At 48.1% G+C, this 15696-nt stretch overlaps 1 protein-coding gene across 1 annotated transcript in view; it reads left to right on the top strand.

The window, feature by feature from the left end:
• The first annotated feature begins 1857 nt into the window (after nt 1-1857).
• The window catches only part of SLC7A5 (solute carrier family 7 member 5), a 47446-nt gene continuing 33607 nt past the window's right edge, over nt 1858-15696 (top strand). Inside the window, exon 1 of the mRNA XM_064160085.1 lies at nt 1858-2585. Coding sequence (XP_064016155.1) covers nt 1994-2585 — 592 coding nt within the window. The 5' untranslated portion in view covers nt 1858-1993. The remainder of the gene's footprint in view (nt 2586-15696) is intronic.

The following is a 15696-nucleotide window of genomic DNA, read 5'->3' as shown; positions in this document are numbered from 1 at the left end:
AAGTCGGGAATATTAGTGAATCTTACTTTGAGAAATAATGGGTTTACATTAATAGCCATGTGGCCTCTGCAGTGGGATTGATGTTAAACTGAAGAAAGGCTCTGGGGAGTTCAGGAAAATTGTATGATAATGTTTTGCTGCTTAATTATTTTTCAGTCATTGCAGTCTTTTCAGGGTCTCATTTCTCCTTGCAAAGTAAGAAAACATGCTCGATGCAAAGGTAATTTTTTATCTTTCTTCCTAGATGTTGATGCTTATATAAATCGAGACAGGACAGAGTTTGAAGCCCTTGGGCTGTTGTGGCTAACAACTGACGCTAGGTGTCAGGTTCTGATTGGTGCTGCAGGAAACTGCTCAGGATTCCTGCTGTGGTTGAACATACTCATAGAATCAACCAGGTTGGAGAGACCTCCAAGGTCATCCAGTCCACTCCTATCACCGAGCCTTATCCAGTCAAATAGACCATGGCACTAAGTGCCTCATCCAGTCTTTTCTGGAACACCTCCAGGCACGGCGACTCCTCCACCTCCCTGGGCAGCCCATTCCAATGGCCAATCACTCTCTGTGTGATAGTCATGATGTCCATTTCCAGTGTGAGGTGCCTGAAAATGCTAAAATGTTACATCTTTCTCCAAAACGCAGATCTGACATTTCTCTACTCAGCCAACTGAGTGAAGCATGTCTGAAACTTGCAGAGGATGGTCCAAGGAAGAAGAATGCCAGCCTTGGGTTTCAGAGCTTGCGCACAACTTCTTGGGTGACACCAACTACTCATGTCCTGAGAAAAAGCTCCCCAAAGGTACTGCTTCCACCTCCTAATTGTTATTGTGATCTGGGCTTCTAGGCTTTATGCTTTTAACTTGTCTCCTAGTTCATAAGGAGAAGAGAGTGTCTGAATCTGCAGAATTGGCTCCTCTAGGCACTGTTGTGAAGTATGCAAGTATCTCCTTGGATGCAAAACCAGTGTCTTTGCTGGTTGTTGATAGAAATTGTTTGTTTTGCTGCCCTTTTTAGCAAGCAAGTCTTTGGGGTGATCTTGGCTTCCTAAAGGACAGGAAAATTTCTGCACTGCCTCTGCAGAAACACAGGTGATGCAGCAACAGACTCTTGGCCAGTGCTTCTGTGTGTCAAGTAGATGAGTGGGGATCTTTGGGGATCTGCTCAATGCTCAGCAAGAGCTAGCAAGAAGATGAGGCCAGACTCTTTAATAGGACAGCAGGCACAAACTAGAACCCAGGAGGTTCCATCTGAGCAGGAGAAGAAACTTCTTTGCTGTGAGGGTGCCAGAACCCTGGAGCAGACTGCCCAAAGAAATTGTAGAGTCTTCTCTGGAGAGATTCTCAAGCTGCCTGGACATTGTGATCCTGGGCAACTTGCTGTGGATGCCCCTGCTTTAGCAGGAGGGTTGGATTAGATGATCTCCAGAGGTCTTTTTCATCTCTGGCGATTCATTGATTCTGTGATAGGTGATCGTGAGATGAAGGTTTTGCTGAACTTTGTTTACACACACACGCAAACCCATTCTCCCTTTTGTGAAGGCACCTCAGCCCAGACAAGAGGATGCACGGCACCTGACCTCCCCTCCTGGAAGCCGACAGGGAGAAGCCCCCAAGAACCGGCGACAAAGGTAATGTGAAGGGCTGCTTTTGATGCCTTTATTCTCCTGCACGGGGAAGGCCGGAGAGAAGGGATGGCGGGCTCGGTAAGCTAAAGGCCGATGAGAAAGGAGGCACGGCACCGCCGGTTCCCGAGGGTTTGCTGCCCGCGCAGGCACTACTACACCCCCTTTCCTCCTCCTCTCTCTCCTCCTCCTCCTCCCGGAAAGGAGGCCGTGCCCGCGTTCCCCGCCTCGGCGGGAGGCGCTCGGTGCTCGCCGCCCACCGCCGCCGGAACAAAAGGGGCGGCTGCATGGTGGCTGCGGAGCGCTCGGCCGCGCCCGCCCCGCTGCGATCCCCTCTCCGCTTCCCGCTCCCCCGTTCCCCTTCCCGCCACCATGTCGGGCAGCGGCGGCAGCAACAGCGCGGTGAAGAAGAGGAGCCCGGCGGGCTCGGCCTCCTCGCTGGCGCAGGAGGAGAAGCTGGCGATGGAGAAGATGCTGGAGGTGGCGAGCGGTGCGGCTCAGGAGAACGGCTGCGCCCGCTCGCCATCGCCCGGCGGCTCGGCTGAGGGCGAGGGGGTGACGCTGCAGCGCTCCATCACGCTGCTCAACGGCGTGGCCATCATCGTGGGCACCATCATAGGGTCCGGCATCTTTGTCACCCCTACCGGCGTGCTGCGAGAGGCCGGTTCGCCCGGCTTCTCGCTGGTGGTGTGGGCTGTCTGCGGGGCCTTCTCCATCGTGGGTGCCCTCTGCTACGCTGAGCTGGGCACCACTATCACCAAATCCGGCGGGGACTACGCCTACATGCTGGAGGTGTACGGCTCTCTGCCCGCCTTCCTCAAGCTCTGGATAGAGCTGCTGATCATCCGGCCTTCCTCACAGTACATCGTGGCTCTGGTCTTCGCTACCTACCTGCTCAAGCCCCTCTTCCCTACCTGCCCGGTGCCTGACGAGGCTGCCAAGCTGGTGGCTTGTCTGTGTGTCCGTAAGTATCTGCAAACCCTCTCCATGAGCCTGCTGCCCTCCCTCCCCACGTGGCTTACCATCGCCTTCCCCGGCGAGTCAGCCCAAGCAGCTAGCTTGCGTAGGAGATGCACCACCTCTCCCGTGCTACGCTGCCCCCATACCTGGGTTTTGGGGGCTGTTTGGAGCAACGGGAGTAGGAAATGTGACCCCAACACAAACCGAACAGAAAGTGCCCAAAATGCCGCTTACGGGCGACAAGCCTCGCTGATTTCTAGCGCGGCAGCGAGCAATGAATGCTATGTGCGTTTTGCCCATGTGCTCGAATGAGATCTCTCGTGTCCTTCCCACGGGAGTGTCTTCAGGCAGGGTAAGAATCCCCAGCCCTGCAGCGCTATGGTGGCTGGCGTGGGTGTTTTATATGCAGACGGGAGAATAATGTTCAGTTGGGAAATTATCTGTCAGGAGCAACTGGTGCTGAACGTGGCCTGTACTGCAGTGCCTGGCAGTTTTCAGCACCGGTTTGGAGATGTTTCTCAGCTCTGTGTGCACTGATACCGTGCTCAAAAGCAACATGTTGGTTGTTGTCTGGGTGGGGGGGGGGTTGAATAGTGAACGTTATTATAATATCATGAGACTTGCCTTGCGGAGAAGTTTAGCGCAGGGGTGAATTTAGGGCTGTTGGTGTCCGCCGTGGCATGTATCTGTCCCCTATACTGCAGTTTTTATCATCTTTGGTATTCTGGGGTCTGCGGGTTTGAAGCCTCACTTTCACCATTCATCTGGTGCCTACAGAGTCACCCCGTCTAAATTTCTCATCCTCTAAATAAGGGACCGTTTTCTGCCTTTATTTCCTATTCAGTTTATGCTCTACCTCAGTGGGTAGCTTCTGTGCCATTGCAAAGATGTCTGTTGGGGAAGGATGTAGTTTTTTTTGGTGAGCATTTGTTTGATGTATGAAGTTACACTCAAGTGATTGTTTTACTTGTTCATTTTGACGCTGTGAGGAGAAGTCAGCTTGTTTGTGCTGTCCAAAGGGAGATTGTGTTAGATTCCTTCACCCTCTGAGGCTCGCAGGCATTCAGAAGTGGCAGCACATGGTCGTTATAGGAAGATATATTGTCTGCAAATGTCTTCATACACAAACTGCCCCAGGCTTTGGTCGGTACGTTCAGTGGCTGGCTAGTAAATAGACTACAATAAGTAGAAGGCAGAGCAGCAAATCGTACTTTCTTTGGGCAAGATTGAAACTTGTTACCCAGATGAGTGGTGAGGATCATTAGGGCAAGCAGACAGGCATGTGGACTTCACATCTGAGTTCCTAACGAAGTGTCTGTGTTAATCACAGTATCACAGTATCACCAAGGTTGGAAGAGACCTCACAGATCATCAAGTCCAACCCTTTACCACAGAGCCCAAGGCTAGACCATGGCACCAAGTGCCACGTCCAACCTTACCTTGAACTGCCCCAGGGACGGCGACTCCACCACCTCCCCGGGCAGCCCATTCCAGTGTCCAATGACTCTCTCAGGGAAGAACTTTCTCCTCACCTCCAGCCTAAATTTCCCCATGCGCAGCCTGAGGCTGTGTCCTCTTGTTCTGGTGCTGGCCACCTGAGAGAAGAGAGCAACCTCCCCCAGGCCACAACCACCCTTCAGGTAGTTGTAGACAGCAATAAGGTCACCCCTGAGCCTCCTCTTCTCCAGGCTAAACAATCCCAGCTCCCTCTGGAGCCTCTCCTCGTAGGGCTGTGCTCAAGGCCTCTCACCAGCCTCGTCGCCCTTCTCTGGACACACTCAAGCATCTCAGTGTCCTTCCTAAACTGGGGGGCCCAGAACTGAACACAGTACTCAAGGTGAGGTCTAACCAGTGCAGAGTACAGGGGCAGAATGTAGTCACTTCACTGTAGCGGGGTTAGGAAGTAATTCTATCGATGGATTTCTTGTCTGAAGCAGGGGCTTGTGAAAAATGTTTTGGCCCTTTGCTGCCAGTCTGCAGTGTGGTTTCTTTGGTGACACAGAGAAGTGGGGCATGCTCACAGGTGGCATTCACGTGTTTTGCTGGGAAGCTAGTGGAGCATTGATTAGCTGGGCTTCCTTGTTGGTTTATGGCAAACTTTTGCTCTGCAGGAGCATACTGTAGTTGACAAAGCCTTTGAGAACTTGTTTCTAATAATAAGCAACTCTTCAGCAGCAGGATCTTTCCTGAAATAGGGATGAGGTGCCTCTGTTCCCATTTTACTGATCAAGAAATAAATGCAGGGATAAAGCAGACTTGCCCATGGCGAGAGCTATTCAGTGCCAGGATTGCAGCATAACATTTCTTGATGCCAGGTCTCAATCCCACATGCTTCTCCAATAAGTAAAGTGTCTCCAACTTTCTTTTGCTAACAATTAGTAGTTTTCTTGGAGCAGAACTTGCTCTTGAACCTCTATCTTGAAATGCCAAGGATAAAGAGTTGCTGGTTCCCCATACCTGCGTCATCTCCATGTGTTTCTTCTTTAAACTTTTCTCTCCCCCCTACACCCCTGACAGTTTATGCTTTGAGTTACATTTTTGTTTGTCTCCTTTGCTACAAAAGGTTAGTTCATCATGCCATGCCTCCAGCAAGTTAGGGTTTTTTTCTGTGACTTTGATTTTTGCAGTTAGCTTTTTAGCTGTCTGGTGCCAAAACCACATCTTGAACTAGGAACAATAAATGAAGGAGATCTGGTCCAAGGACGTAGCGACTCACACAAAACTTCTGTGGACTGACAAGTGGCTTTGTTAGGTGGTTGTGCCAAACATACCCCTACCCAGTGAGATACTCCTTTTTGTTACAAGAACTCTGGGTTAGGGAAAATGGCCTGTTTGTGTGCATGTTCCAGAGCATATGTGAACAAGTTATCTCAGAGAGAGGCAGAATGGTTTAGGAGGCAATGAGGGAACTTGGGGCCCCGGGCTGGAGCACAGTTGACTTACTATGAAGCCAAAACCCAGCAGTTTTGATCAGCACTAGCTGGGTTCTTTGCGAAGTTTGTATCTCAACATAAATTGCAATTGGCTGCACAGTTTCTAGTAAGAGGAGAAATAACTAAAGTTGTTTGTTTTCATTTAGAGTGTTGCTGGTGTTGAAGGGTTGAATAAATAATGTGTTATTTGGTATTTGCCACCATGAAGTAGAGGAAATTGAATTCCTGGTCATTAAGATAATCAAAATAAATTGCAGTCTTGAAAGGAAGGAAAATCAGTTGGAGTAGAGAATTTTGTTCCCTTTAAAGTGTTGAGGAAAACAAGGTGGGTGGTAGGAGGAATTTAACTACAAATAGGTATTTTCTGCTCTCAAGATGGTAATCTACAGACAGGCAGTTGGTATGCAAGAGACCTCTTCCATAAGACACCGCGAATGCTTGTGAGGGTTGCCTAATAAATGTGGGAATTCACCACAGGGAAGTCTTCCTGTAACAAGATGGGTCAAGCTGTGCACCATCAGTGTGGCTTGCTTCATGTTCACCACGAAATGTGCAGTGCCCCTAGGTGTAAGAGTTTGCAGGCAGATTGGCTTAGTGCTTTCAGGTAACCTGAGTAACTCACAAACTGCACGTTATTTTGCCTCTAAGATTGGATGGCTGATGCTTTGAGAACATTAAATCAGAAAAGCAAATGCTGAGGGATATCAAACATGAAATCTACCTGGTATCTAAGGAGTTTTGAACAGGAAAAAGTTCCTGAAGCTGAGAAGTTGTGCACATGCATGAAAAACCAACAATAACTTAAATTCCTCCAAATATGATCTCATCTCAGTCAACTTTACCACATCTATAGCAGATGGAGGGGCAGTTACTAGGTCCTGTCTTTGCATATTTGATTGCTAGGTCCTGATTTTGCATAATTCATAGCTATTAAGGTTGGAAAAGACCTCTAAGATCATCAAGATGACTGTCAACCCAACACCACCGTGGCCACTAAACATGTCCCAAGGTGCAATGTCTACATATCTTTTGAACTCCTCCAGGCATGGTGACCCTACCACCTCCCTGGGCAGCCTGGTCTAGTGCTTGGCTGGAATCTGGTGATGTCTGCCTGAGAGTAGCATTATTGTACGTGGCAAAGAATTAAACTACTAAGGATTCTGTACTCTGTCTCAGGTGCACATACCAAGCTTCTGACAGAAGATAAATGAGAATCCACAATAAGAGAATATTTAGGTAGTAAGTGCAGTTTGGAAAAGACTTTTTAATATTGACAAGGTCTTGCAATGACAAGATGAGGGGTAGTAGGTTAAAACTGGCAGGGAGGAGATTCAGAATGGATGTTGGGAAGAAGTTCTTTACAGTGAGGGTGGTAAAACACTGGCACAGGTTGCCCAGCAAGGCTGTGGATGGTCCCTCCCTGGAGGTGTGCAAGGCCAGGCTAGATGAGGCCTTGAGCAATCTGTTCTAGTGGGAGGTGTCCCTGCCTAAGCCGTTCTGTGATTCATTCTATGAATATATGTTGCAGGTCTGTCTTCATGTAGCAGAAGCATGAAGACACAGAAGCAGGATAGTGTAGCAATGTTAAATCCTTTCTTTTTTCTTGTCCCCATTGAAGAAATGGTGTCCAGGTAGTGGCCAGGAGAGTGTCTGGGTGCCAAGTTCATCCCTGATACCTTACAGTGCAAGTGGGCCAGAGACTCCAGCCACTTCTGTCAACATTTCTTATCTGAGCTAATAAATCTTACAAAGATCATTACAAAAATCATAGATCACAACTTGACAATGTTTGTTTTAGAAATGGCTCCAGGATGGAAAGTTTCTTCTTGCCCAGCCATACTCCTTATTTCCCCCTGTTCATTTGCAGATTTCCTACATGTGAGAGGGCTTTGAATTGTGGCACAGTAAATTCCCTGTAGGGAGACCAAGGGATATTGCTGCTTCCAGACCTGAACTGGTTCTTGCTTGGTGTTTCACCAGTGCCTGAACTGGTTTTCCTGCACCCATTTTATACACAGCCTTCTACACACCCTGTGTGCTACATGACAGGTACTTATTTCTTGACAGTATAATCTGCTCAAGTTGCATATAATTTCACTCATGATCTTCAATGTCAAATCAGTGGTTTGATTGTTAACTTCTGAAGCCTTTTATCACTTGTTAATTATAAATACTATTTCTACAGCAATATCTGCTCCTTCCCAAGCTCTAGTATTTTAATCTTCTTTTAATAGTTCTTTAGGCTTCCCTTTGCTGCTCCTGAAATACTCTATTGGGCATTCCTTCTGCAAGTGTGGAATTCCAGTGAAGTGATCACCTGTTCCTCATTGGTCTCTTCTGTTATGAGCAGCCTAATAGTGGAAGAATTGTTAGCAGTCAGTGCAGAGTTGAATCATACCTAATAGCATGTGTGGCTGACTCTCCCTGCGAGTATGTTGTGAGTTAAGGGAGGAAAATGATCTGAAGTCCAGGGTTTGGCAAAAGAGGATAAACAAATGCCTTGAATCCTTGACAAATAACAGCCATAGTCCATTGAGTGTCAGCACTTCACCTAGAAGTTGTCTGTGTTGAAAGCAGCAACATCTTTGTTTAGATCCATAGAGTGGTTTGGGTTAAAAGGGACCTTAAAGATCATCTACTTCCAACCTCCTACCAAGGGCAGAGACACCTTCTAGTAGAGCAGGTTGCTCAAGGCCTCATCCAACCTGCCTTTGAACACTTCCAGGCTTGGAGCCTCCACAGCTGCTCTGGGCAACCTGTTCCAGTGCCTCACCACCCTCACGGGGAAGAATTTCTTCCTAATGTTGAATCTAAATCCAGCTTTTTTCAGTTTGAAGGCATCATCCTATCACTGCATGCCTTTGTAGAAAGTCCTTCCTGAGCTCTCCTGTAGCCTCAAGGCTGCAATAAGCCTTCCAGTATTTGAGCCTTCTCCAGGCTGAACAACCCCATCTCTCAGCCTGTCTTCATAGGAGAGATGCTTCAGCCCTTGGATCATATTCATGGATTCTGCTGGACCCACTCTAGCCAATTCCATGTCCTTCTGTGTGGTGAGCTCCAGAGCTGGATGCAGTACTCCAGATGGGGTCCCATGAGGGCAGAGGAGAGGAGGTGGATTGTCTCCCTGTGCCTGCTGCCAGTGCTGCTTTTGATGCAGCCCAGGGTACAATTTGGTATTGAGGCTTTTCTTTCAATCTGACAGATTTAGCTGTTTGACCATCCTTGGAAGTGAAGCTATGGATAAATAGCAGGGATTAGGTGGCAGCAGGGCAAGCACAAAGTACATCTTACCCGTGTCTGTTTAAGATGGGTTTATTCTGCAGCATTGCTGCTTGGAGTTTGATCTGCTAGGGCAAGCAGGGTATGAAGCTTTGAGGATTTATTCCCCCCCCTTCTCCATAAAGGTGGATTAAATGACTAAGCTATATCAATAAACTGAGACTTGTTTGATCAGGGTGAAAGGAAGGGGTTTGTATAGACTCCCTGCTCTATGATTACTGTTGCAAGACTGAGGTTGCTTTTTTTTGTTTAAGCTCACATTTAATTAGAGTAGCATTAATGAAAACAGCCCCTGACACTAGCAGGACTGTACTGAAATGGATGAAGGTTTGGAGGACTCTTGGAACACAGCAAGCAACTGCTGCATTTCTTGGCACCCCTCTCTTGGCTCTCACAACAAATGACCCTTTAGATTTTATTGTCTCTGAATGGTTTACATGACCGTTGAGATCCTTCAGTCTTTCTTTTCTGACATGAGCAAATTACTAAGGCTTTTTCAGAGAAAATCCATCACCAGTCCAGTTCAGAGCACCATCAGTGGGTATTTCAAGTATTCCAGCAGTCTCATAGTCCCAGTGTCAGTAGATCAAATACAACGGATGAGAAAGCAGTTTCTTGCCAGCCCTTATGCAGAGCTGAATTCCGACCTTCTGCATGGCACAGGTGGCATGAATCAGCCTAAAATCTGCCTGGAATTTTTCATTAGGTTCATTAAATTCATGGCCCATGACTCAGTGCTCAAATTCAACCACCATCTGATGGCCTTGTGCAACCAAATCCAGTACAACTATGGAAAGATTCTTCTGGGTAAGTGGAACATCACTCTGGGCCAGGTAGGATGCTGATTTGCTTTGATTCTGTTCTGTGTTTTGCAGGTCCAGTAGCTGTCAGTCTCTTTGGCAAGGGTGGTGATGTTTAGGGGGGGTTTAATGTGTGTCTTCAGGTGTCCTTTTAATTTGCTGGGACTGGAAGAAAACTACTACCTTTTCCCATGGAAAATCCATATTGTTTGTCTTTCTGTGGTAAAATGACCTCTCTTGTGGAACTGCTGCATCAGGTTATCTAGCAGCTGTAACAGGAATGACACCAGCTCCTTTCTAAGGAGGCAAACCAGTAACTTTTACCACAAGCTAAGAGTTAGCTTCCCTACAATTACTAAACTCTTAATATTTAAGTTTTTCATGTGTTACACAGTTGGAATAGTGTGAACTGTTATCATTGCTATCACCTTGGTACCAAAGCAATGGGTGTGTCTGTCTGTGCTTGAGATCCAGCCTCTGCAGTATCTACAAACCATTGAATTCCTCCCTCAGCTCTTCCTTGGTCAGCCCTGGTGCTGCCTTTTGGCCCTGGCTATGCTGCACTGGTTGGCACCGCTCTTGAGAGAGAGGGGTGGCAAGAAAATACCTGTGAATTTATTAGTGCCAGAATTCTGGAAGCTCAAGGGTGTGGATGCTTCTGGGATCTGTGCTGCATGATGAAATGCTGCCATCACCCCACTCTGCACTGACTTCGCTGGCATCTAACTCAGAGCCTGTTTCAGCACCAGAGGCTTTCTGGAGCTGAAATCCAGCAGAGATGTGGAGCTCTGACCCCTGCAGGGTGTCTGCAAGCATTTCTTGGAGACGTCTGGAGCCCATAGTCTCAGTCAGGGCTAGAGGTGATTCCTTTACTTTCAACTCAGTTTAGGGCAGCTTTTGCTTTCTCCTTTCATCTGTCATTTGTTGATGCCCCAATCAGCACTGCTATTTTGGGAAGAAAGATGGGAAGAGAACTGTAAAACGCTGCCAGGTATGTTTACTACTAGACACATTTGCTCTGGAGCCAAGTGCTTCTTTCCAACAGCCTCGTGTGCCATTAAGCATTTCCCTTCTACAGACTGATTGCCCAGGCTGTTAAGTTTCTCCAGGGACTTGTCCTCCAAGAAAGATCTGTAAAGTTTTGCCTTCTGCTTACTCTTTTAGCACCTTGCAGGGCACAAGTCAACACTTAAGACCTATGAAGATGAAATTTGCCTAACCATTTTCTATGTCCTTTTAGGTTTATCTCCTGTTAGATTGTGCTGTTAGAAGTAGACACTTGAGACTACTGAAAGACACTGCGGTGTCGCAGCCACCTGACTATAAGCTGGGAGATGTTTTGGCCTTAGTGAATTGATTTTTCCCATGGGTTTAAATCACTTTAGTCAGTATAATGTCATTCCTTGGTTTTGTACTCTCTGTTTTCACCCTGTCTAACCTCTGGTGAGCTTGAGCAGCAATTCTCTTTAAAGCTTGTGCACCTTTTGTGTCTGTGCTATGTGCTGCTCGTCATCCCCGCGGTGTGTTTCTTGGTGGATCAGGGTTCAGCTTGTTTTATCTCTGTGTGAAACCTGGTTGCACTGTGGTAGAAGAGGAAGCTGCTTGTCCATCATCTGCACTCTCTGAAGAGTGAGAGGAGCAGCCTTTGCTGCAGGATGGGGAAATGGAAAGGAGATGAGAACTGCAAATAACTATGAAGAGAAGATGAACATCATCTGGTAGCAGATGGTAAATGGAAGCATCATCCTGAAATTGCAAGGGCTTAGCATTTTGGAAGTGTGCAAGTTAGGAAGGGGAACCATTGCATGATTTATCCTCTCTGTGTGGGCAGTGTTACAGTCTCAGTGGGGGAGTTGACGTGGAGGATTTCCCTTCATTCTCCCCTTTTCTTCCTACAAATTCCTTGTCCTACTACAAACTTTCTTTCTAGTCCTGTAATACCACAGGTCGCAATCCTTAGGTAACTTGTAGCAAGTTAGTTGAGTTTGCTTCTTCAAAGCAAGCTGCTCGGCCACACATACCCTTGTTAGAGATGTGCAGAATGAATTTTATAGGAAGCACTGCAGGAGATGGAAGAAAGGACAAAAGTGACATTGTGCAAGGCTCCTCGGGTGTGTAACTTCACAGGCAGCATGAATGCAGCTGTGCTGGTCCCTCAACAATTCCTACACTTATTGCAGACATGCTTCACCTGAAAATCTGCTGAAGGTCTTTGGTTGAGCAAGCTGCCATCACCTACCCCATCAGCAAGTTCCTTTTTACCCCTGTGAATGAGGGATGAGAGCCGTGGATCAGCTGCTTGTTTGCTTTTTGACCCCAGTGAAGCCTCTCTGAGCACTGTCTTTACTCCATCTCTGATCCTTGGCCACATTCCATTACCTGAGGAAAGCTGCAGCCCTGCCTTTTTCTGTATAGTATTTGCCAAGATCATCACATTGTAAATGCCAAGCCCTGGGTTACCTGCATTAGGGCTGTTTGCTTTGGGCAGAACCACGTGCCCACAGGGCAGCTTTACTACATCCTGCCTCCCCTTTGTAGTCACAGGAGCTGCTGTTACACATAGTGCTTGCTGTGGGCTTGTTCTGCGTGGTGATTCTCATGATCCCTTTCAGCTTTGTAGGGATTTATTCTTCTTGTCATCTAGAAATCATGGTTGGGAAAAGTCTTGGCAGTTGAGTTCAAAGGAATGTGCCTATATAATGTGAATTGCTGGGGGGCAAGGTTCTGGGGCCTCTGTTGTATTTGTCAGTTTATCCTTGGTTCCTATCAGTAGTGGGGAAATTACCAGATTGTGCAGGTGAGTGCCAGCAGAGCAGGTTCAGTGACATGCCTGAAGCCAACTGGGACTACTAGGGCAGAGTAAATGATTGAAGCCATACCTGCTGTTGTCTTTTGGAAGCTAAAGTTCTCTTCGGAAGCCTCTGGCTTCCCCTGTGGCTTCAGTGTCTTCAAATATCCTAGACTGGATATTAAAAAAGACATTCTTTACAGTAAGGGTGGTGAGACAATGGAACAGGTTGCCCAGGGAGGTTGTGAATGCCCCTCAGCTGGAGCTCATAGAATGGTTTAGGTTGGAAGGGACCTCAAAGATCATCTATTTCCAACCCCCCCCACCATAAGCAGAGACACCTCCCACTGGAACAGGTTGCTCAAGGCCTCATCCAGCCTGGCCTTGAACACCTCCAGGGAGGGAGCAGCCATAACCTCCCTGGGCAGCCTGTGCCAGTGTCTCACCACCCTCACTGTAAAGCACTTCTTTCTAACATCTGGTCTGAATCTCTCCTCTGCCAATTTAAACCCATTACTCCTTGCTATGTCATTACAGGACCTTGTAGGTAGTCCCTTCCCAACCTTCTTGTGTAGGCCCCCTTCAGATATTGGAAGGTCTCTATAAGGTCTCCTCAAAGCCTTCTCTTCTCCAGGCTGAAGAGTCCCAACTCTTGTAGCCTGTCCTCATAGCAGAGCTGCTGCAGCCCTTTGAGCATCTTGGTGACCTCCTCTGGACTGGCTCCAACAGTTTCATGTCCTTCTTGTGCTGGGGGCTCCAGAACTGCACACAGGACTCCAGGTGGGGTCTGAGGAGAGCAGAGCAAAGGGGTAGAATCCCCTCCCTTGCCATGCTGGCCACACTGCTCTTGCTGCAGCCTGGCACACGGTTGCTGTCTGGGCTGCCTGCACACTGCCAGCTCATGCTGAGCTTTTCATCACCCCAGACCCCCAGGTCCTTTTCCTCAGGGCTGCTTTCAGCCATTTGCTACTCAGCCTGTATCTGTGCTTGGGATTGCAGCAAACCAGGTGCAGGAGCTTACACTTAGCTTTGTTGAATTTCATGAGGCTGGCCTGGGCACACCTCTCCAGCCTGTCCAGGTCCCTTCTCTCTAGCGAGTCGACTGTGCCACACAGCTTGGTGTCATCTGTAACTTGCTGAGGGTGCACTTGATTCCTCTGCCCATGTCACTGACAAAGGTGTTCAAGGCCAAGTTGGACAAGGTCTTGAGCAAACTGGTCTAGTGGAACATGTCCCTGCCCATGGTGGGGGTGATTTGAACTAGGTGATCTTTAAGGTCCCATTCAACTCAAACCATTCCAAGCAACTCTCAGCCAGGGAGAGCAGTCACCAGAAGAGACAAAGGAGGGTACAGCACCTTTGGAACATGTTCTCTCTACAGCAGTCATTTCTGCTTCTGCCAGGAGTAAATACAAGTACCCCCTCTTACACTGCAGCTTTCTAGCTCCTATTATCCCAATTAATGTAAAGCCTTTGGAGAGGGGCTGCTGGATCAGACAGACAGGGTCACATCAGGTCGTGCTGAAATTCTTGTTTCTAGAATGGCTCCCAAGAGCAGCCCCAGTGGGTCACACAAAAGGTCTGCCTGGCTGCAGAGCTGGCTTCTGACAGTAGCCAGTGGCTGCAGCCTAAGGAAAGGTGCTGCAGAAACGAGGGCAGTGCAGTCTCATCTTCCCCTGCGTTGTATCAGTGCCCTGATTCATAGCAGAGCCCTGGCTGCGCAGCTTTCCCCCGTTGTTGATGTGGAGCAGTTCAGCTGAGGTGAACAGAGCAGTGCCAGCAGGAGTCCCACAGCCCCTGCTTCACTGGGTAGCATCTTGGATCAAGAATAAAGCTTTCTGCTGTAAGAAGCCCTAGCCCTCTGCTCTCCTGGGAAACTGAGCAGCCACTGGAATTTGTTGTGGAGTTTTCAGTCTGTCTTCTTTCCTCAGTGTCTGTAGGGTTCTTTCTGGTGGGTGAGACTGGGGTTTGAATTGGTTTTTTTTTAGCCCTTCCTGCATTGAAAACTTTTAAGCACAGTAGTAACTCCACCACACTCCTTTAGGAAAGACAAATATTATTGCACAGTGGGAAAAGCAGTGGAGGGAGACTGTGACTTGGAGGGCTTGATGTCATGTCTGATCTGAAAGGTCTCAGCTTCGTTCAGAGGCTCTACCCCAAAGTGTTTTCTTGCTTTTATGGGACCTGTTTATCTGGCAGTGGTGTTTTTAAGGGCTCAGTAGGGATGTTTCCATTGTTCTTTGATTTTTGGACTGCATAGAAAGCTTTTGCCTTTTATGTCTAGCACTGCTGTCCCATGGTCTGTGGGATCTCTGCAGAACACGAGAAACGGCCCTGAGACAGTCAGCATTTCATGTGGGGGGCTGAAGCAGCTATTGTCAGAGAAAGAGAGTGCCTAAATGGGGAAGGCAACGTCACTGTCACACCTCTGAGGGCTGTCTTCACTAGCAGGAGCAGTGTGCTTTTGGATGTGTTAGCTCATCCCTGAAACATCCCTCTGTAAACAAGGGCAGGTTTATTTTTAGTGTAATCGCTGGTTGAAGGGAGTCTTGGATCCTCTGCTCCTTCCCACTAGCATTCACCAGAGGTGCTCTTAGCAGGTGAATTGTGAGCAGTGCTTAGAGACAGCTCACTTGGTTTTCATCTCTCCCCCTTGCCTCCCTCCTGTAGCACAGACGCTGCCAGCTGACCTTGCTAACCTGTGTGTTCTCCTGCCTTGCATATCTGGACAACCTCCCTTTTGTCATGCCAGCTGGAGGCAGATACCTCCCAGTCTTCTGCAAGGTGACAAAGCTGTGACCCTGCAACCCCTCGATAGTGTTGGCCTGCTGCTTGATGCTGAAAAGCCTCCAAACCCAGGCACACTGTGTCTTTGCAGTCAGATGCACCATATCTCCCCTGCACAGCATGGGGTGGAGGGACCCTGGGCCAGGGGTGTTAGTTTGGGGGAAGGTGGTGTGGCAGGTTTGTCAGCTCTGTTCCTCCCTGCTTGTTCTGGGCTGCCTGCTGAAGCAGGTCAGCCAAAGCCCAGCTCATGCTGTCCTGTGGCCTGCGTGGCAGCCCATGTGTGTCCTTCTCAATGAAAACAGCTCTGGGTCTCGCCCACTATAAATGCCCAAAAAGCCCCAAAGTCTTTGGGATTGAAAGAAGTGACACAAAAAAATGTGAAGCTGAAATTCCTTCTTCTGGCTTTCGTTCTTGTAGAGCATACTGGATCACACGCACAAACCCTTCTTTGTGAAGGCTTCCATCTCTTTCTCCAATCTTCAGATACTCTTGTCTTGAGAGGACACTAGATCCTGGGAGTTTGGTGGT

This window comes from Pogoniulus pusillus, chromosome 20 (assembly GCF_015220805.1).
Source record: "Pogoniulus pusillus isolate bPogPus1 chromosome 20, bPogPus1.pri, whole genome shotgun sequence".
In the NCBI taxonomy this organism is placed as follows: Eukaryota; Metazoa; Chordata; class Aves; order Piciformes; family Lybiidae; genus Pogoniulus; species Pogoniulus pusillus.
Note: the sequence above shows the minus strand (reverse complement) of the source record. Positions and strands in the feature narration are given on the sequence as shown.